The sequence below is a fragment of the Mustela lutreola genome, chromosome 12 (assembly GCF_030435805.1).
Source record: "Mustela lutreola isolate mMusLut2 chromosome 12, mMusLut2.pri, whole genome shotgun sequence".
Lineage (NCBI taxonomy): Eukaryota > Metazoa > Chordata > Mammalia > Carnivora > Mustelidae > Mustela > Mustela lutreola.
The window spans coordinates 7,530,411-7,547,099 of NC_081301.1; the positions used below are offsets into that span (position 1 = coordinate 7,530,411).

The following is a 16,689-nucleotide window of genomic DNA, read 5'->3' on the forward strand; positions in this document are numbered from 1 at the left end:
TCGGGTCATGATCTCAGGGTCCTGGGATCGAGTCCCGCATCGGGCTCTCTGCTCAGCAGGGAGTCTGCTTCCTCCTCTCTCTCTGCCTTTCTCTCTGCCTACTTGTGATCTCTCTCTCTCTGTTAAATAAACAAATAAAATATTAAAAAAAAAAAAGGAGTCAGGACACAGACTGGTCGGGCGACACGGAGGGCTGGGCGGAAGGAGCTGGTGAAGGCCCTTCCCACCTAGGCCGACACAGCCTCTCGAACCAGCTACTTGCGGGGGTGACTCACTGCGGCAACTGGGACTCAAGACACCAGGCCCTCCTCTAGGTGCCCCAGGGGAATGCCCCACAAAGCCCTGCCCTCTGGGAGCTTTTATTCAAGGCCATCTCCCTCCACAGCCCAGGCAGCCATACTGGGGGCAGCATACCAGGGTCTGAGGCTGGTTCACGCAGCCTCCCCTCAGGGAAGTTCTGTGTCGGGGCGGGAGGCTCCGAGCCAGCAGCCCCAGGGCCTCGGGCCTGCTTTATTGGTTTCAAATACCACTTGACTACATGAGGGAAAATATGAACTCAGGAAATAGGAGAGAGCAGAGAAACGCAAAGGACAAAACCATCCAGAAGAACCCCGGGGAAGGAAGGGCCCTTGCACAGCCACTGAATCCTTGGCCACATGGCCCTTTTGTCTATAGGACGAGAATCAATGTATGTCATCTCTGCTGGGTCATTCCATAATGTCACGGCTCGCCCGAGACTACCCAGGACTAGCCGGATCCCTAACCCTCCTTTACAGCAGATGGTGCCGCTCCCTGTCTTCGGGTCCCTTCGTCCTGTCCTCCAGTAATCCTGCTCTCGGCAGGCTTTCACCAGGAGCACCCTACTGACCCCGACGTGGCTCCGCCTGCTGGCCATCACCCCACTGTTGGGACCCATCAGTGGCGCTTGTCTAAGCCGCCACTCCCACCTGCCCAGAACACCCTCCGTCTCTGCTCACTTCTTACCTCATAGTTGCTGCTCTTGATTCCCTGAGGACGTCTGAACACTGGAGGGCCCAGGGGGCCATGATCTCAGTTCTCCCCTCTTGTCTCATGATCTCCTCCTGCCCTAGACCTTCCCGAACCACAGCACTGGCAGCACCCCCAAGTGTGCCCCCAGCCCAGATTCCGGGGGCCCTGGGTGAGCCTTAGGTATATACCTGCTGACTCAAGGGATGTCCATCTGTCCTCCCCATCTTACCATGCTGGACCACCCGTGCCTTGGCTCGGCCTCCTGCAGCCTTCCTGGTCTCGGGGACGGCAGCGCTATCCTCCCTCCAGCAGAGCCTGGGACTCCGGCTCCTTTCATTCACACTCACGCCCAGCCTGAAAACACACCTGTCCTCACAGCCACGCATAAACCAACATGCCTGCCAGCAGCTGCGTCACCAGGCTGGTTCAAAGCCCTTCTCTTCGAGCCTGGATTATTCCAGAAGCCCAGTTGCTCCCCCAGCTTCCAGCTCTGCCTCAGTTTTCCCCAGCATAGTCACTGCACCTTCCGAAACCCGTGTCCCCCTCTGCACAAGGCTCTCTAACACTTCCTAGCCTGGATCCTGGCACTTTGTGATCCTCTAGCTCCCCATATGCCCCATCTCTCTTGGGATTTCTGCTCTCGTGTCACCCTGAGCCCCTCCATGGACTCCCACTCTTTTCCCTTCTTAGACCACTTTATCATCTGCCACACAATCTATCCCATCAGACTAGTTCAAACCTACTAGAACGTGAGTTCCATAGAGATGGGAGTGGTCACAGCTTGGTAGCTGTAGCAAGTCTAGAAGAGTCTGGTCCTTGGAAGACACAGACAATAAACACACTGAACGGAGGAATCAAACTACTGGGCTCGTGGTGAGGATTCGACAGGGTAACCGGCTGTCACTATGTCCATGGAAAGTTCTGTAAGAGGAATTGCGGGGTCAGAGAACATGAGCCTCTCTCAGAGCAGCTTGTTATCTCCTTCAGAGAAAACAAACAAAACACACCTCTGACAATTTAGGACAGGAGATTCCCCTCATCAGGTCATTCAAGATCTACTGACTTGAGGGGCACCTGGGTGGCTCAGCTGGGAGTCCGACTCTTGGTTTCAGCTTAAGTCATAATCTTGAGGTCGTGAAATCAGCTCCCCCTACCCCCCGCCCCGTGACATCTCCACGCTGGGTGTGAAGCCTGCTTGAAATTCTCTCCCTCTCCCTCTGCCCCCTCCTCCTGCATGCAAATAAATTAAAAATCATTAAAAAAAACCCAACAACAACAACTATAGACTCAATAGCCATTAGGACACCTTGCAATTGTTTCCATACTGACTGGATTACTTGCTCATGTACTGGGTTGAATAGAAACCCATGTTCACCTGGAACCTCAGAATGTGACCTGATTTAAAAAGGTCTTTGCAGGGGCACCTGGGTGGCTCAGTCAGTTAAGTGCCTGTCTTCAGCTGGGGTCATGATCTCAGGGTCCTGGGATTAGGCCCCACACTGGGCTCCTTGTTCAGTAGGGAATCTGCTTCTCCCTCTCCCTCTGCTTCTGAGGCTCCACACCCCCCCCACTACTTCTGCTTTTTCTCTCACTCATTCTCTCCCTCCCTCAAAAATAAATAAATAAATAAATATCTTAAAAAAACAATAACAAAAAAAAAAATAAGAGTCTTTGCCTGTGTAGCTGGTTAAGATGAGATCATACCAGATCAAGGGGGACCTTAAATCCATGGACTGGTGTCCTCATCCGAGAGAGAGCCGCACACAAGGCAGAACACAGGGTGAAGCCAGAGGCAGAGACTGCAGAGGTTCATCTACAAGCCAAGGAAAGCCAAGGATTGCTAGCTATCACCAGAAGCTAAGAGACAGGCACGGAACTTCACCTGGGTTTCAGACTGCTAGCTTCTGGAACGATGACAGAATAAATTTGTTGTGAACCACCTGTCTGTGTGACTATGCGATTTTCTACGGCAGCCCTGACAAACTAACTAGTCAGGAAGTTTAAGGTTTGTTTTTTGTTAACTTCCGGCCTTTTGCGAAGTATCTGGAAATCTGGGTCCATTTCTACAGAGACAGTTCTGGTTAAAAGTTTTGTCAACCTTACTTCAGGGACCCCCTTCCAAAGGCCTCCTCCTGTGACCGAATGTAGAATTTGCCTTGAATATGGCTATCCCTGGCTTCAGGTTCCCAGCAAATGTTATCCGCCAAAATGTGCTTCTCCTCCAAGAACTGTAGCTCTGACACCAGACACTCTAACCTTCCCACTGCTCTCTGTCCTCCTGCCCACTGGCTACCCTAATCCAAGTGACTGCCACCTCCCCAAGTCCCCGGAGATCACCCTTCAACTGCTCTGCTCATTTCTTACCTGCCCTAGGCCACCCAAGACTCAGCAGCCCGAGGAACCTTTGTAAGTTACAAACCTAACTACTGTCACTCCACTGATGGAGAACTTTCTGCAGCCTCCAGGGCTCGCGAGTCAGGTTCGAGCATGTCTGTGACGCAGAGCAGATGGAGTCACATGGCAGTGCAGCTCACAGGAGACCCTCCCCAGTTCCTTCTCCGGGGACCGAGACCCTGTCTCATCTGTCTTCCTTCTCCCTCAACACTGAGTGGACAGGAGCAAGGGAGCATCATGGCACCTGCTCTCTGGAGAAGCAGGCCAAGTGTTCTGGAAGGTACTCAAAAGAAAAAAAAAAAAAAAAAAAAGACAAAAGTCCTCCACAATTATATCCGGGGACATGAACTGGGATGAAGAAAAGAATCAAGTCTTGACAAATCAAATCCCAAACGTGAGGCCTAGTGTGCCAGCCACAGGGTGCAGAGCTGGGGGTGTGAACACAGAACACAGCATGTAGCCACTAACTGGAAAAAAAAGTCAACTTTAATTGTAACTGACCAAACTGTCCAGGAATGTCTCCAAACTGAGCAAAAGAAACACGATAAAATTCTCTATTGAAGAAACCAAGTTTTTGCCAGCCCCGGGGCTTCGGAGGGTTGGGCCGAGAGCAGCCCGCTCCTGGGGCCGGTTCTGTCCCCCACGCCCGTTTCTCGCTGGAAAGGAGGGCTGGCGACAGGGAGGGACCTGTCCCTCGCCTCCTACCACACTGGGAACTCTCTGTACAAAGTCACTGGTGGGGTGTGCCTTTCCTCCCACCCCATTCCTGTCTGAAAGTAAATGGAGACCCTCTGGGCATCGTCTCGAAAGCCAGGGAACAAGGCGAGGCACCCCAGTGCCCTCCGGGACTTTCAGCCAAAGCTTTCCTCCAGTCCGCTCAGCTGGTGTTCCCAGTGCCCAGAGGAGGGAGGAAATAAAATAAGCACTAGAGAAAACTCAAATGCCCCATCATCTCCACAATGCAAGTCACATAGCAGAAGGAAAAATAAAACTGCCCTAACAAAAAGGGCGGGCAGCCGGCCCTCAGAAGACACGCTCAAATTCCGTCTGGTTGGTGGTGGCGGGATTGCGGCTCTGGTTGGTGGACTGCTGGGTGATCTGGCTGCCCTTCCGGCGTGGCGGTGCCAGATACTCGAACATGGACGTCAGGTGCGTGGAGAGCATGCCCTTGAGATCTGAGGGCATGGGGTCGGACCAGAAGAAGTCGTGGTTGAGGGCGTCGTCACTGTCGATGCGCTGTGCAGGGTCAAGCACCAGCAGCTTGTCGATGAGGTCCAGCGCGTAGGGGTCCCGCACGTAGGCCTTCAGCCTGTCCTTCACCTTCCGTTTCTGTCCCTTAACCAGGTCCAACTTCTCAAACAGCTCATACTTGTCCACGTTGGGCCACACCTGCGCAGGAGGCATGGAGTGAAGGTGGTGTTAATTCAGGGGGTACGTGGCTTGTCCCCTGGTTAGGCACCCGAAGGGACTAAAACTTTTCCCATCGGATGCTTCCAGACCACCCCTGGAGGGTGAACTTGACCTCTCCAAGGTAAAAGCAGCAGTGACCGTGTAGCTGGCACACAGCAAGCGCCACGCCTTTTATACAAGCACCTGGCATACGCCCACCAAGCCTGACGCAGGCGTAGTTGTCTTCCAGAAGAGAAACTGCGCTCCGAGGTGAGGGATTCAAATGCCCTCCCCAAGGCCGCGATCTGTGATGGGGGCAAGACTCAAGCATAGCCCGTGTGGCTCTAAAGAGCAGGCCCTGTCCCACCACCAGCCACCTCTCCAGAGCTGTCCTTCCATTCCACTCCCCACTCCTCCCTTGCCAGGAGGACTTCCGGATCTCTGCAGCCTGCGGGGCCCAGGGGCCCAGGCAGCCTGGCCACGCACCTCAGGGGTGATGGAGCCACAGAGCTGGCTGATGAGGGCAAGCTGGTGCTGCTCGGTGTTGCCCTGCATGATAGGGCTGCGGGTCCACATCTCCGCCATGATGCACCCAGCTCCCCACAGGTCAATGGGGGGGCCGTAGTCCCGCTCCCCTGGGAAGAAGAGCGCACCAGGAGGGCCCCTTGAGCCCGAGGGCCTCCTGAGACGCAATGCCCCGGGGCCGGCGGCTCAAGAAGCCCTGGCAGTGGGGGACTGAGGCCGGGTAAGTGCCCAGCCCCTGCCCCCCTCTGCCCGCTCGGGAGTCCTCACCGAGCAACAGCTCCGGGGGCCGGTACCAGAGTGTCACCACACGGTTGGTATAGCGGTTGGGCTGGCTGTTCTTGGCCAGGCTGAAGGCCCGGGCCAGCCCAAAGTCTGCCAGCTTCAGAACCCCATCGCGAGTGATGAGCACATTAGCTGCCTTCATGTCCCTGTGCAGGATCTGCGGGAAGTGTGAGAGGGCTCAATCAATCAGGTCTCCAGGGGCTCTCAGTCACATCCACCCAGCAGTGGGAACCTAGGCCACCCAAGCCTCAGTCCCTCTTTCCCCACTCTGACCCCCACCTTGTTTCTGTGGATGTAGTAGAGGCCGTTGAGCAACATCTGCATGACCTTCTTGATCTCGGACAGTGTGAACTTGACTAAGACATTGCTCAGCAGCCCAGCAAGGTCATGCTCGCAGAAGTCAAACACTAGGTATATACTGCCTTTGCAGCGGTTATAGGGGGAAGCTGAGATGGGAAGAATGGGGGGAGTGAGAAAAATAAAGTAAAAAATCCCACGTGCAACTCATTTTCCCACCACCAGCTTCTACCCCTCCAACCCGTGGACACTTGGGATATCCGGCTGCGCATTCCTTCACTGGAAAACTATTTCCTGAGTGCCTCCTCTGGGGTGCTGAGGCAGGCCCCGGGGCAGAACAGCTACGATGAAGGGACCCAAGAGAGCGGTCAGAGTTGGTGTGTCTGGGTTAAGAAGAGGCAATTTAGGTGTGTCCATTTCCCAACTTTGCAAAGAAAGCCGTTAGGCTGTAATCTCATTTTCCCCATCTGGAAATGGGGGCAAGATCCATACCACTTACCTTTGGTTCGACAGATCTCAATCAAGTTGACCACATTCTCGTGTTTTAGAAGTTGGAGGATCTTGATTTCCCGCAAGGCTGTAATGGGGAACTGGGTGGGAGAAAGACAGAGGGGGTCAGAGGTGAGCGAGTGAACTGTGAACCAACGAACAAGCCATGGGGTCCGTATTAAGAGACAAAAGTGGGGAAAAAAAGAGTAAAGTCATGGGCTCTGAAATCAACCACCTCAGACATTTTATCTGTAAAATGGGTATAACAATAGTATGTGACCCTCAAGGAGTTGGTTTGAGACAATAAAACGCAACAATAGGACTTGACACACAGGCTTCACTACCAGTCACTAAATGTTCCACAGTTTCTTCAACCTTTAAATTTTAGCTGTATGCCTGTATTTTACTAGGTGGTTAACAAAAACAGCTATTTAAAGTAACGTCCTTGCTAAGAAGCAGGTCTCTGGGAAGCTGGACTAGGGCTAAGGCGGGGCAGCTCCTTTTCAACGGAGTACAAGTCACCCTCTTAAAGTCGTCGCGTGCAATTTCTTTTTACCTTACACAAAACAAATGCTAAGGACACAGTGTTAAGCACTGTTTAAAGGCTTTCTAACTTCAGAAACCAAGGCGGACTCTGCAAGCATGAGCTCCCCCTCCTGGCCCCAACCGTATTTACCTAAGAATGAAACATCAAATGCTCTTAAAACATTTGTATAAAAAAAATTCAATTTAGAACTCAAATCCTCTGGAACACAGAAATTTCCAAACTACCCCCCCCCCCACACACACACACTGATTCTCCAGGCGAGAGCCCTAGCAAGAGCAGGGTGGAAACCCAACCCCGTGCCCAGGGGAGCTGGCAGGCCCGCCCACCCGGCCCATACTCACCCCCTCCTTCTCATTCTCCATCAGCACTTTCTTCAGAGCCACCTTTTTGCCGGTCTTACGGTGCTTTGCCTTAAATACCTCCCTGCAGGTCGAGAGGGGGACCCAAGAGGATTCATCAAGTCGTTTCTGCAGGGCCCGCCCCTCCCCCACCAGAGGAGGAGGGCAGCAAAAAAGGATTCCCCGGGCGGGGCTGGGCCGGGTACCCAGGGCACTCCCCTACCCTGCCACCCGCTATCTGCAGTCCTTCTCCGAGCCTCTACTTCCTTCCCTCGGTCTCCTCACCCAGGCCTCTCTCGGAGAGCTCGCTCCCCTCACAGGCTCCTCTCTGCAACCCCTCCCCGCCCCCCATCACGGGCCTCAGGCTCCTCCCAGCCAGCCGGCTCCGTCAGGCCCTGGCGGGCTGCGGCGCGGCCTAGCGAGACCAAGGGACACGTCTGGTGCTCCGGGGCTTCCCGACCAGCTTGGGCCCGGCCCTGGGAATCCCGACGATGGCCCTGAGGAGTGCAGGCTCAGGGTTCCCGACCCCCCCCCCCCCGGGGGGCGCAGCCTTACCCGAAGGTGCCTTGGCCGATCTTAGCGAGCTTCTCGTATTTGGTCACCTCATCACAAAAGGGGCACTCCACCGAGTCGTACTGCTTTGCCATGGCTGCCTCCAGCGCGCCGCCTCCGCCACCGCCACCGCCGCCGCCGCCGCCGCCTCCGCCCCCAGCCGCCGCCGCCGCCGCTGCTCCCGCTCCGGGCCCCGCCACCGTGCTCCAGGCCCCTCCGCGGCCGCGCCACTTCCGCCTCCACAGCCACTTCCGGCCTCGCGGCGCCGACCCCGCCTCTTCCGCCCGCCGCCCGCCGCCAGGCCCCCTGGGACTTGTAGTTCCCGGGAGGCCAGGAGGAGCCGGAGCTGCAGAGGAGCCTCCGCCGCCGCCGCTGCCCCCGCCTCCGCCGCCGCCACTGTTGGTGGCGGCCCCGATCGGGGGCGCGGGGAGCCGGGAGGCCGGGGCTCGGGGCGGTGCGTCCCGCTGCATCGGCCCGGGCCGCCGCTGCTGCCGAAGCCGCTGCCGCTCTGGCGCCCGATCCGGGGCCAGCCGCAGTGCCCTGCTCCTCCTCCTCCGACGGCGCCGCCTCCGCCTGGCTGCGCTGGGCGGCGGGCGGAGGGGCGGCCCCCGAGCCGCGGCCTGGGGGCTCCCTGGCCGGGCCCGGGCCCGGGGCGGCCGGGCGAGGGGGCGAGACGGGAAGAGCCGACGAGGAGGCGGCCCAAGAGCCCGGGAGGGGGCGCGTTATAAAGGGGGAGGTGCCCCGGCCTCGCCCTCCCCTCCCCCTCCGCCCGCCCCCTCCCTCCTCCCTCCCACCCTCCGCGGCCGCACCTGCCGCCGCAGCCGCCGTCGCCGCCCGCCCGCTGTCCGCCGGCCGCCCTCGGCGCGTCACCGCCCGCGGCCCCTCCTCCGCCTTCGGAGGTGGGGCCCCGCGCTCGACACCTGGCTGCGGGGCGCTTTGCCGCGTGCCTCAGTTTACCCCCACATGTCAGCTGCCGCGGAGAGCCCTCTCCTCCCCGGCTCGGAGTGTCCCTCCACAGGCGAAGGCGGGAGGCGCCGAGGGAGCGGCCTCGGGTCCTAGGAGGAGAGAACGGCCCCCGCCGCTGCCTCCCCGGGCCCCAGCCACCCGCCGTTGACATGGCAACCGACGGCCGCTAGGGGGCGCGGCGACACCGGAGGCGGCGAGCGAGCAACGCCCGGGCCTTCCAGCCCTAGACCCCCTGTTTTGTGGGAAGCAGGGATGAAACCCACAAGGAGTTCCATCCCCGCTGAGCTGCGCCGAGCTGGTCAGTCCGGGGTCTGTAATCACAAAAATGGCTAGCATTTACCCAGAACCCCTGTGTGCTCAGGGGTTCAGCACACAGGGCTTCTGGGTAGATGCTAGCTGAATCCTGCTGAATCAACCGCCCCATCAATAGATTAACCAGCCCATTTTACAGAAGAGGGCATTGAGGTTCAGGGAGGTGAGGTCATTTGACCAAGGTCAGAGTGACAGCGCTGGGACTGGAACCTAGTCTCTCTGATTCTGAGGAGGAGTCTCCTGAGTCAGGCTATTTACAGTCTGGCCAGGGGCATAGCCATGGTGCTGTTTGAGACCTGCCAGCCCTATGCCAGGCACCAAGTCCCCCACCCATCTCCTTCCCTGACCCCATGCCCCCTTCCTCTACTCCAACCCTTCCCCCAGCATTTTCCTGATATCTTCCGGGCTCTGGGAGCTTCTAGATTCTTCCTCCAGCTCTACTCAACAATCAAAGCTGTCCTTTCTACCACCTCTGCACCCCTTCAGTCTGCCCCTCCTCTCCAGTCCTCTGCTGATAGGTCCTGAGTCCTGGTCTTCCCAGTCTGGCCTCTCCCCGTCTGCTCTCTTCACAGCACCTTCCAGGTCCTTCTAAAATGGGATCTGCCCGTATTTCCCTCCCCGACTGTCTTTCAGGAAAACACAAACTGTGACATTTGGGCTCTTTCCAGCTCTCTCCCAGGAATTCCCCTCCTGCCCTTTGCTAACTCCTTGGACTCTCCCACCTTTGGGGCTGTGCTCCTCAGTGTACCCTGTTACCTGTCTCCCTGCAGGAAGCCCTCAGGGTGGCTCAGCAGCCCTTACCCCTCATGGCTTGGCCTGGCAGCCTCCTTGTAGGAGGAAGCAGTTCTGATGGTGTCCCCTGGAATCCCAGAGGACTCTGTTCTGGGAGAGGGCCCCGCCATAGAAGGCCTCGAGGGTCAGGCAAACAGCAGGGAGCCCCCTCCTGAGGTCAGTGTGAGGCCATCAGGGGTTTTAGGCAGTCATGAGACATGTCAGGGAGTGATCTGGGGTCAGCTTCCCAGGTACACTGTAGAAGCTGGGAGGCCATTGGCTAAATTGGGGGTGGGAAGGGCAAGGAGGGAAAGAACAATAATAATTCTAGTAATTACGATTTGTTAAGGGAAAATAAATGGTCCAAGCCATACATTCAGCACTTTCTGGGAATTATCTCAATTCTCACTGAGATATATGAGGTAGGAAGTATTATCACCTCTGTTATACACCTAAGGACACTGGCACGCAGAGGTAACATCACCGGCCAGGGCCAAACAGCTGGCCAGCAGCCACACTGGTATTTGAACCAGGTTAATCTGGCACAAACCCCGAGCACTTAGCCATGTCAGGACTCCACCTATCTGGGCTGTGGGAAGAGCTAGGGCACGGGCAGGGCACAGCACCGCTGGCCTAGATGTCCTGGATGCCCATGGGAGGCATGGGAGGGGACGGTAGTATGAGGGTGTATCATGGTTTTGGGTGGCCTCTGCCATCGGATTCTTAGGCGGTGGCCCCTGCCTGTTTCCCACGAGCTCTCCCTAAGTCACATCCTGTGGGCAGAGGCCTCAGCAGATGTTCCGGTGATGTTGTCACCTCCAGCCCCTGGCCTGAACCCCGACATCCGCCAGCCACTTCCCCTCCGAGTTTTGGGCCCTCAGTCCTCCCTGGCAGAAGCACTCGGGAGCCCTTGAGTAGGCTGCCCACGCAGCCCCAGCATGGGGCCCCTGATCATCCATGTGGAAGTGTGAAGAAATTAGGTCCTGGCTGGAAATGATTTCTCACTGCCTCTGACTTCTGATTTGCTGGTTTGAGGAAAATGTTTCCTGCTTCCCTGAATCAGCTAAGCCAGCCAAGCCAGGCATGTGGCCAGGACTCAGTAAATGTTTGCTGACTGACCGACCAGACTGTGTGAGAGCCTCTGGTCCTGCTGCCAATTAACAGTTAGGGAAACTGAGGCACGGACTAGAAGAGGGAGCTACAGGCCAGCTGTTTGACTCTGCCCCAGATCTTCTGTCTTCCTCTCCTGAGCAGGGACGGGGTGAGGGGCATATGGAGGGAAGCAGAAGACAGGCTCATGGCTGGGCTGCGCCCAGAAATGTGTCCCAGGAGACAAAGGAGCACCGGACACAGGGAGATCCGATGGAGGATGGCGGTGTGATGCTTGCGGCCCTGCATGCCACGGACATTCAGCTGGGTGCTGACCCTGTGCTCAGCCCTGTGTTGATATGTGTCATTTCCCCAGAAGTTTCCAGGGCCCCTCTTAAGAGGTTGCTCTATGGAGCCCAAATTACAGATGAGGAAACTGAGGCTCAGAGTAGTGATGTGGCCTGCCCGAGGCCTGCCCCCAGCTATGGAGCTGGGATTCAAGGCCAGGTCTCTGCTTTCAAAGCCCAGGTTCAGGGTACCTGACTGGCTCAGTCTGTAGAGCGTGCCACTCTTGATCTCAGGGTTGTGAGTTAAAGCCCCACATTGGGCATGGAGTGTACTTAGAATGGAAAAAAACAACAACCAAAAACAAAGCCTAGGGTCATCTACCATCAACCTACACAACCCACACTACCAGACCACTGGGTCAAGCTCGGAAAGATCGAGACCTACAGGATAGCAGGCATGGGGTCAGTACAGCTACGGGGGGTCAATTCCTCCTTCAGGGAACAGGAGGTCTGTCTGGAACATGCAAACAAAGATTCAAGTGAATGTAATATGGATAAAACTCACTATAAGTATTTTATTTCACTGCCACGGGATCATGGGAGGGATGTTGTGTTTGTACCATTTTGCAGATGAGTCAAGGCTCAGCAAGGGGACGTGACTTCCCTGGGGTCCTACAAATGGGATCTGAACTTGGGTTCGTCTGGGTCCAGTGCCTTTGACCATGAAGTTGAAGGAGTCCTTTTTTTTTTTTTTTTTAAAGATTTAATTGATTTATTTGACACAGAGAGAGATCACAAGCAGGCAGAGCGGCAGGCAGAGAGAGACGGGAAAGAAGGCTCCTTGCCAAGCAGAGAGCCCTATGCGGGGCTTGATCCCAGGATCCTGAGATCAAGACCTGAGCTGAAGGCAGAGGCTTAACCCACTGAGCCACTGAAGTTGAAAGACTCCAACCCCTAATAGTACCTGGCCAAATGGCAGGTGGCTGAGTTGCAGACTGGGGGAAAGGGGTAAGGAGAGGGGGACAGAAACCAGAGCAGGGTTCCCTAAGGCACTCTGGCTCAGTCTAGAGCTGGGGCCACTCAGTGGAGGCAAAACTTGCAGCCAGTTGTGCAGCCCTGGGGGTGGGGTGGGGTCAGGAAAAAGCTGCATTGCGGGTGTGGGTCCTGCTGTAGCCGAGGCCTGAAGGCAGGAAGACCCTTGAATGTGCAGGGCTGGGAGCCCACGAGCTGCTCTGGGCGAGCCTCCAACGCAGACTGAGGAGGGCCTGCCGGACAGCCACCCGCCAGCAGGTCCCCAGCCGCACTCCCAACGGCCACTCAAGGCAGCACAAAGGGGGCTCTGAGCTCAGTGGAGCCGCCACACTGAGCCCCATTCATTCTCCCAGGGATGCGGCCACGGCTCTGGCACCCAGGTCAAGGCAGGACTGGCCCAGCACTCACAAGCCTCAGCGACACAGCCTCAGCATGGCCCGGGGTTCCTTCGTGGGATCTCCCCTGGGGACTTCTGGGTCTGGGCCAATCTGCCCCCCAGCCTGAATCACTCCCATCCCTCAGCAACACCCCCCAGGCGCTGCCGAGACCACGGAGGACTAACCTGGGCCAACATTTGCTCCTTTCATCCTCCCAACAACCCCTGGAAATGAGAGTCCCTGTGACCCCATTTCGTGGATAGAAACTGAGTCCCCAAGAGGTAAAGCATCTAGCAAAGGGTCACACAGTAATTCGGGAGTGCCAGAAACCCTGCACTTAGCCCAAGTCACTGGGACTGCCTCCCAGGAGAGAAGCCAGGGGACCCACCTTCTGTTTCTGTGAGGAAGACCCCAGACCCCTGTGAGGAAGGCCCTCCTCTCTCTTCTGACAACTGGAGGTTGGAGGGAGCACAGGCCTGGAGGCTAGGACACCTGGGTGTCTGTTTGTCTGGTCTCTGCTCCTCTTCAGCCTCAGTTTGCTCATCTGCAAAATGGGACAGTACCAACACTCGCCTCACAGGACGATTTGTGGAAGCTTTCAGCTCCATGCCTGGCTCATGGTCAGGACTCAGTGGAAGGATCTTTTCTTGCCAAGTCCATGACCCAGAAACCCCATCCTTTCATTTGAACTTTGCATATTGTCCCTCTCCAGGTCTGTCTGGGAGCAGGACCCTGCTGTCCTGGTCTCATAGGCTGTGTCCCTTTTCCCTTCAGGGTCTCAGCTTCCCCCTCATCCCATTAAGAAGGTTCAGTCAGATGCTTCCCCTACCAGGGCCCAGCATCCAGTTGCTGGGGGGAGGGGGTGGGGGGGAGCTGAGGAGCTATAGGAGTGGAAGTCAGGACCTCAGGCTCCATAGCTGGACAAGCAGGGCCTAATTCCAGATAAGCTGAATTTGGTGGTGGGTTGGGGGTGGGGTGGGGGTTGCAGCAGCTCAGTTTCCCCATCTGTAAAATGGGAACAAGAGAAACAACATTTACCTCCTAGGACAAGAGGCCCGAGCTCTCTTGCTGGAATGTACTAAGTGATGAGAACACACTAGAAGGCCCCACCTGACCCTGGACTTCCTCTCCCCTCTCTCAAAGACTTGGTTGCCAGCCTGGGGGCCAGGATAATCATGTCCAATCATGCTGTTAACTGTGTTCCTTGCATTTGTGCCCATTCTAGAGAACAGGTAACCGGGAATTCAAGACAGCAGCAACTTGTTGCAGTACACAGAGCTGGGATTTGAAACTCCTGGTCTTGTGGTCCCCTTAAGCCCAGCAGCTGCAGGCCGCCTCCGCAGGTGTCTGGAACAACCTGTGTAGGGGAGTTTCACTTCCTCATCTCTGTCCTGCCCGCATGAGCAAGACCCACACGTATACACACACACTGTGGGCTAAGGGACCTCAACGGGGGAGATATAACCCAGTCTGTGCCATCAACCTGCCATATGACCTGGGACAACCTCTCTGCCTGTCTGTGCTTTGGTCTCCCCAGTCTGTACAATGGGTACGCTAGACCAAACTATCACTGAGTCCTCCTCGCCGGCTTAAGAAGCAGTGACTGTGCCCCGGTGAGCACCCATGCTGTACCAGGCTCTGCGCCAAGCACTAGATCCTGTGAGGAAGGCGTGGCTCACGGTGAGGACCCAGAGGCTCAGGGAAGTGGGTGGCTTAGCCAGGATCACACGGTGACAAAGAAGCCAGCCAAGGCTAGAATTGGGTCTGGGTGGTCTCAGGGCCCCAGGCCTGACCACAGCACTCTTCGCTGCCGCCAGTCCTTCCCCAAGACACTGAAGCTAGGGACGAACAGCCCTGTGGGCAGGCCTGACTCCCGGCACCCTTCCAGCCGCTGGCCAGACCCCCTGATAGCCCCCCGCCCAGTGGGCTCCACTCCCGGGGTCTGTGGTTTGTCTCCTGGGCCCTCTGGTTCCCATGGGCTTGTGGTCTGCCCCTGCCCCACACCCCATCAGCCAAGGCCAAGGAGGCAGCCCACAGGGGCCCAGAATGGGGGAGGCCCTGGCCCCCGCCCCCTGTGGAGAGGATGGGGAGGGTGGAGCTGTGGGAGTTTCACTGGTTTAAAAATACACAGAGGAAGTGAGTGAGAGGGTGAGAGAAAGGGGAAGGGGAGGTGAGGGAGGAGCGTCGACATCGACGTCCCAAGCCGTGAGCGGCCACTTGCCCACCAGCCAGGGGATTTGCACGACTTGCCAAGATGACGGAGGGGCCCAAGAAAGCCAGCAGAAAGTTCAGTGAGTGTGGGGCCCTTTGCACTGCCCTTCATCCCTCGGTCTGTCCGTCCAGCTCTGCCTCTCTCTGCTTCTTTATCACGGTCACATTTCTGCTTCTCTTTCTGTCCATCTCTGCCTCTCTCTGGAGCTCCCTGCTTCTGGGTTCCTTGTGGCCTTCCCTCGGTCACTCTGGCCCAGTAGCTCTCTCTGTCTCCACCTGGTTTGGCTCTCCATCTCTGCTTCTTGTCTCTGACTCTACCCATCTCTGTTTTCTCTGTCCCTGCATTCGTCTGTGCGTCCGTTTCCGGTCTATCTTGGACCCCATGGCCGGGCAAGGGAAGACCTCCACACGCCCCATGCCCTGCCTCTGGGGGCAGTGTGGGGGTGCTGCTGGGTTGAAAGTTCCTGGGGCTGGAGTGTGTGTAGGTGTGCCACGGGATGCTGTCCCGTGTCTCCAGCAACAGGGATGCTGGGACCCAGTACAACTCAATGAGGGATCATACTCGCCAAGGCTCTATTTCCCCAGGTCGGTCCCCTCCTGGTCTCAGCAAACTTCTGCTTTCCCTGAGTGCTTCCGTCTGCCGGCATGGGGGTGAGAGGGGGCCAGTGTACAGGGCCAGGATTATGACTGCATTCCACGGATGAAAATACTAGGGCCCGGAGACTTGTCTGAGGTCATATAGAGCTTCAGAGCAGGGCTCAATGCCATGTCCCTGAATTTAGGCCTCAGTTTCCCTCCCTGTCCCACTACTGTTTCCTCCACACCTCCTTGGTGCCCAGGAGACCACAGTTTTGGTCCCCCTCCTGACAACTGGCACATTTCTGGCCCATGGCATAGCTTTCCCAGAGCAAGGCTTCAGAATTTTCAGACAGTGTTTATCAGAAGGCAGAGACTGGGGCACCTGGGTGGCTCAGTGGGTTAAGCCGCTGCCTTCGGCTCAGGTCATGATCTCAGGGTCATGGGATCGAGTCCCGCATCGGGCTCTCTGCTCAGCAGGGAACCTGCTTCCCTTCCTCTCTCTCTGCCTGCCTTTCCGTCTACTTGTGATTTCTCTCTGTCAAATAAATAAATAAAATCTTAAAAAAAAAAAAAAAAAAAAAAGAAGGCAGAGGCTAAGGCCAAGGAGGGAGTGGGCTTGGCTAGGAGGAAAGCCCCAGAACACTGACCCCAGCCACCCAGAGCCCTGAACCGTCATCCAGGCTCAGCCCTGCTGTGTGACCCTGGGCAAGCCCCTCCTGTCTCTGGGCCTCAGTATCCTCTCTCATCAATGAGGACATCTTACCTATATATTCCAGCATGGTGGTGAGGACCTGAGGAGGCAGAGGGTGCCCAGGAAGTAAGAATGCCAAGGTTTTCCCTTTTCGCTCATCACGGAGGCCATAGGGTTGTCAGATGGTGGTGGTTTTGAGGAGGGGTCGGGCAGTCCCACAGTGGGACTGTGGGGGTTGGGGAACACAGTTAACTCACACGCGCTCCTGCGGAAATGAGAAGATAGTATCACCCAAGCCCGGCAGCTTGAGTCAGGACGGAGCACTCAGCTGACAGGAAGGACAGAACCTCAGAGAGTGGGCCCCCCAGACTCCCAACAACCCCCTCCACCCCAGGTGCTCAAACATGCCTCACACACACACACACACACACACACACACCCGCCCCTCCTCTCCCCAAGCACACAAATACGCTTCCCTTCACTCCCCGGCTATGCCACCTGGGGCGGTTCCTCCACGGCTCTAACCCACACTTCGTCATCTGCAAAAAGGGGAATTTAACTTGTGCCATTG

The 16,689-nt window shown here is 56.8% G+C and overlaps 2 protein-coding genes and 1 long non-coding RNA gene across 3 annotated transcripts in view; 1 reads left to right on the top strand and 2 right to left on the bottom strand.

Annotated features, from left to right (window-relative positions):
* Positions 1-3,852: 3,852 nt before the first annotated feature.
* On the bottom strand, positions 3,853-8,572 carry CDK9 (cyclin dependent kinase 9). The gene is made up of 7 exons (XM_059143319.1): positions 7,807-8,572; positions 7,255-7,336; positions 6,377-6,467; positions 5,860-6,026; positions 5,566-5,737; positions 5,260-5,408; positions 3,853-4,773 (listed from the first exon to the last, which is right to left on the bottom strand). The coding sequence occupies exons 1-7, from the start codon at positions 8,271-8,273 to the stop codon at positions 4,408-4,410; spliced, it is 1,494 nt and encodes a 497-aa protein (XP_058999302.1). The 5' UTR covers positions 8,274-8,572; the 3' UTR covers positions 3,853-4,407.
* A 3,396-nt stretch (positions 8,573-11,968) lies between these two features.
* On the bottom strand, positions 11,969-16,393 carry LOC131813135 (uncharacterized). Its single transcript, XR_009346625.1, has 3 exons — positions 16,191-16,393; positions 13,676-13,994; positions 11,969-13,181 (listed from the first exon to the last, which is right to left on the bottom strand). It is a non-coding gene; the product is annotated as an uncharacterized LOC131813135 (long non-coding RNA).
* The window catches only part of SH2D3C (SH2 domain containing 3C), a 29,120-nt gene continuing 27,208 nt past the window's right edge, over positions 14,778-16,689 (top strand). Inside the window, exon 1 of the mRNA XM_059143303.1 lies at positions 14,778-14,928. Within this exon, the coding sequence (XP_058999286.1) occupies positions 14,892-14,928 (37 nt within the window). The 5' untranslated portion in view covers positions 14,778-14,891. The remainder of the gene's footprint in view (positions 14,929-16,689) is intronic.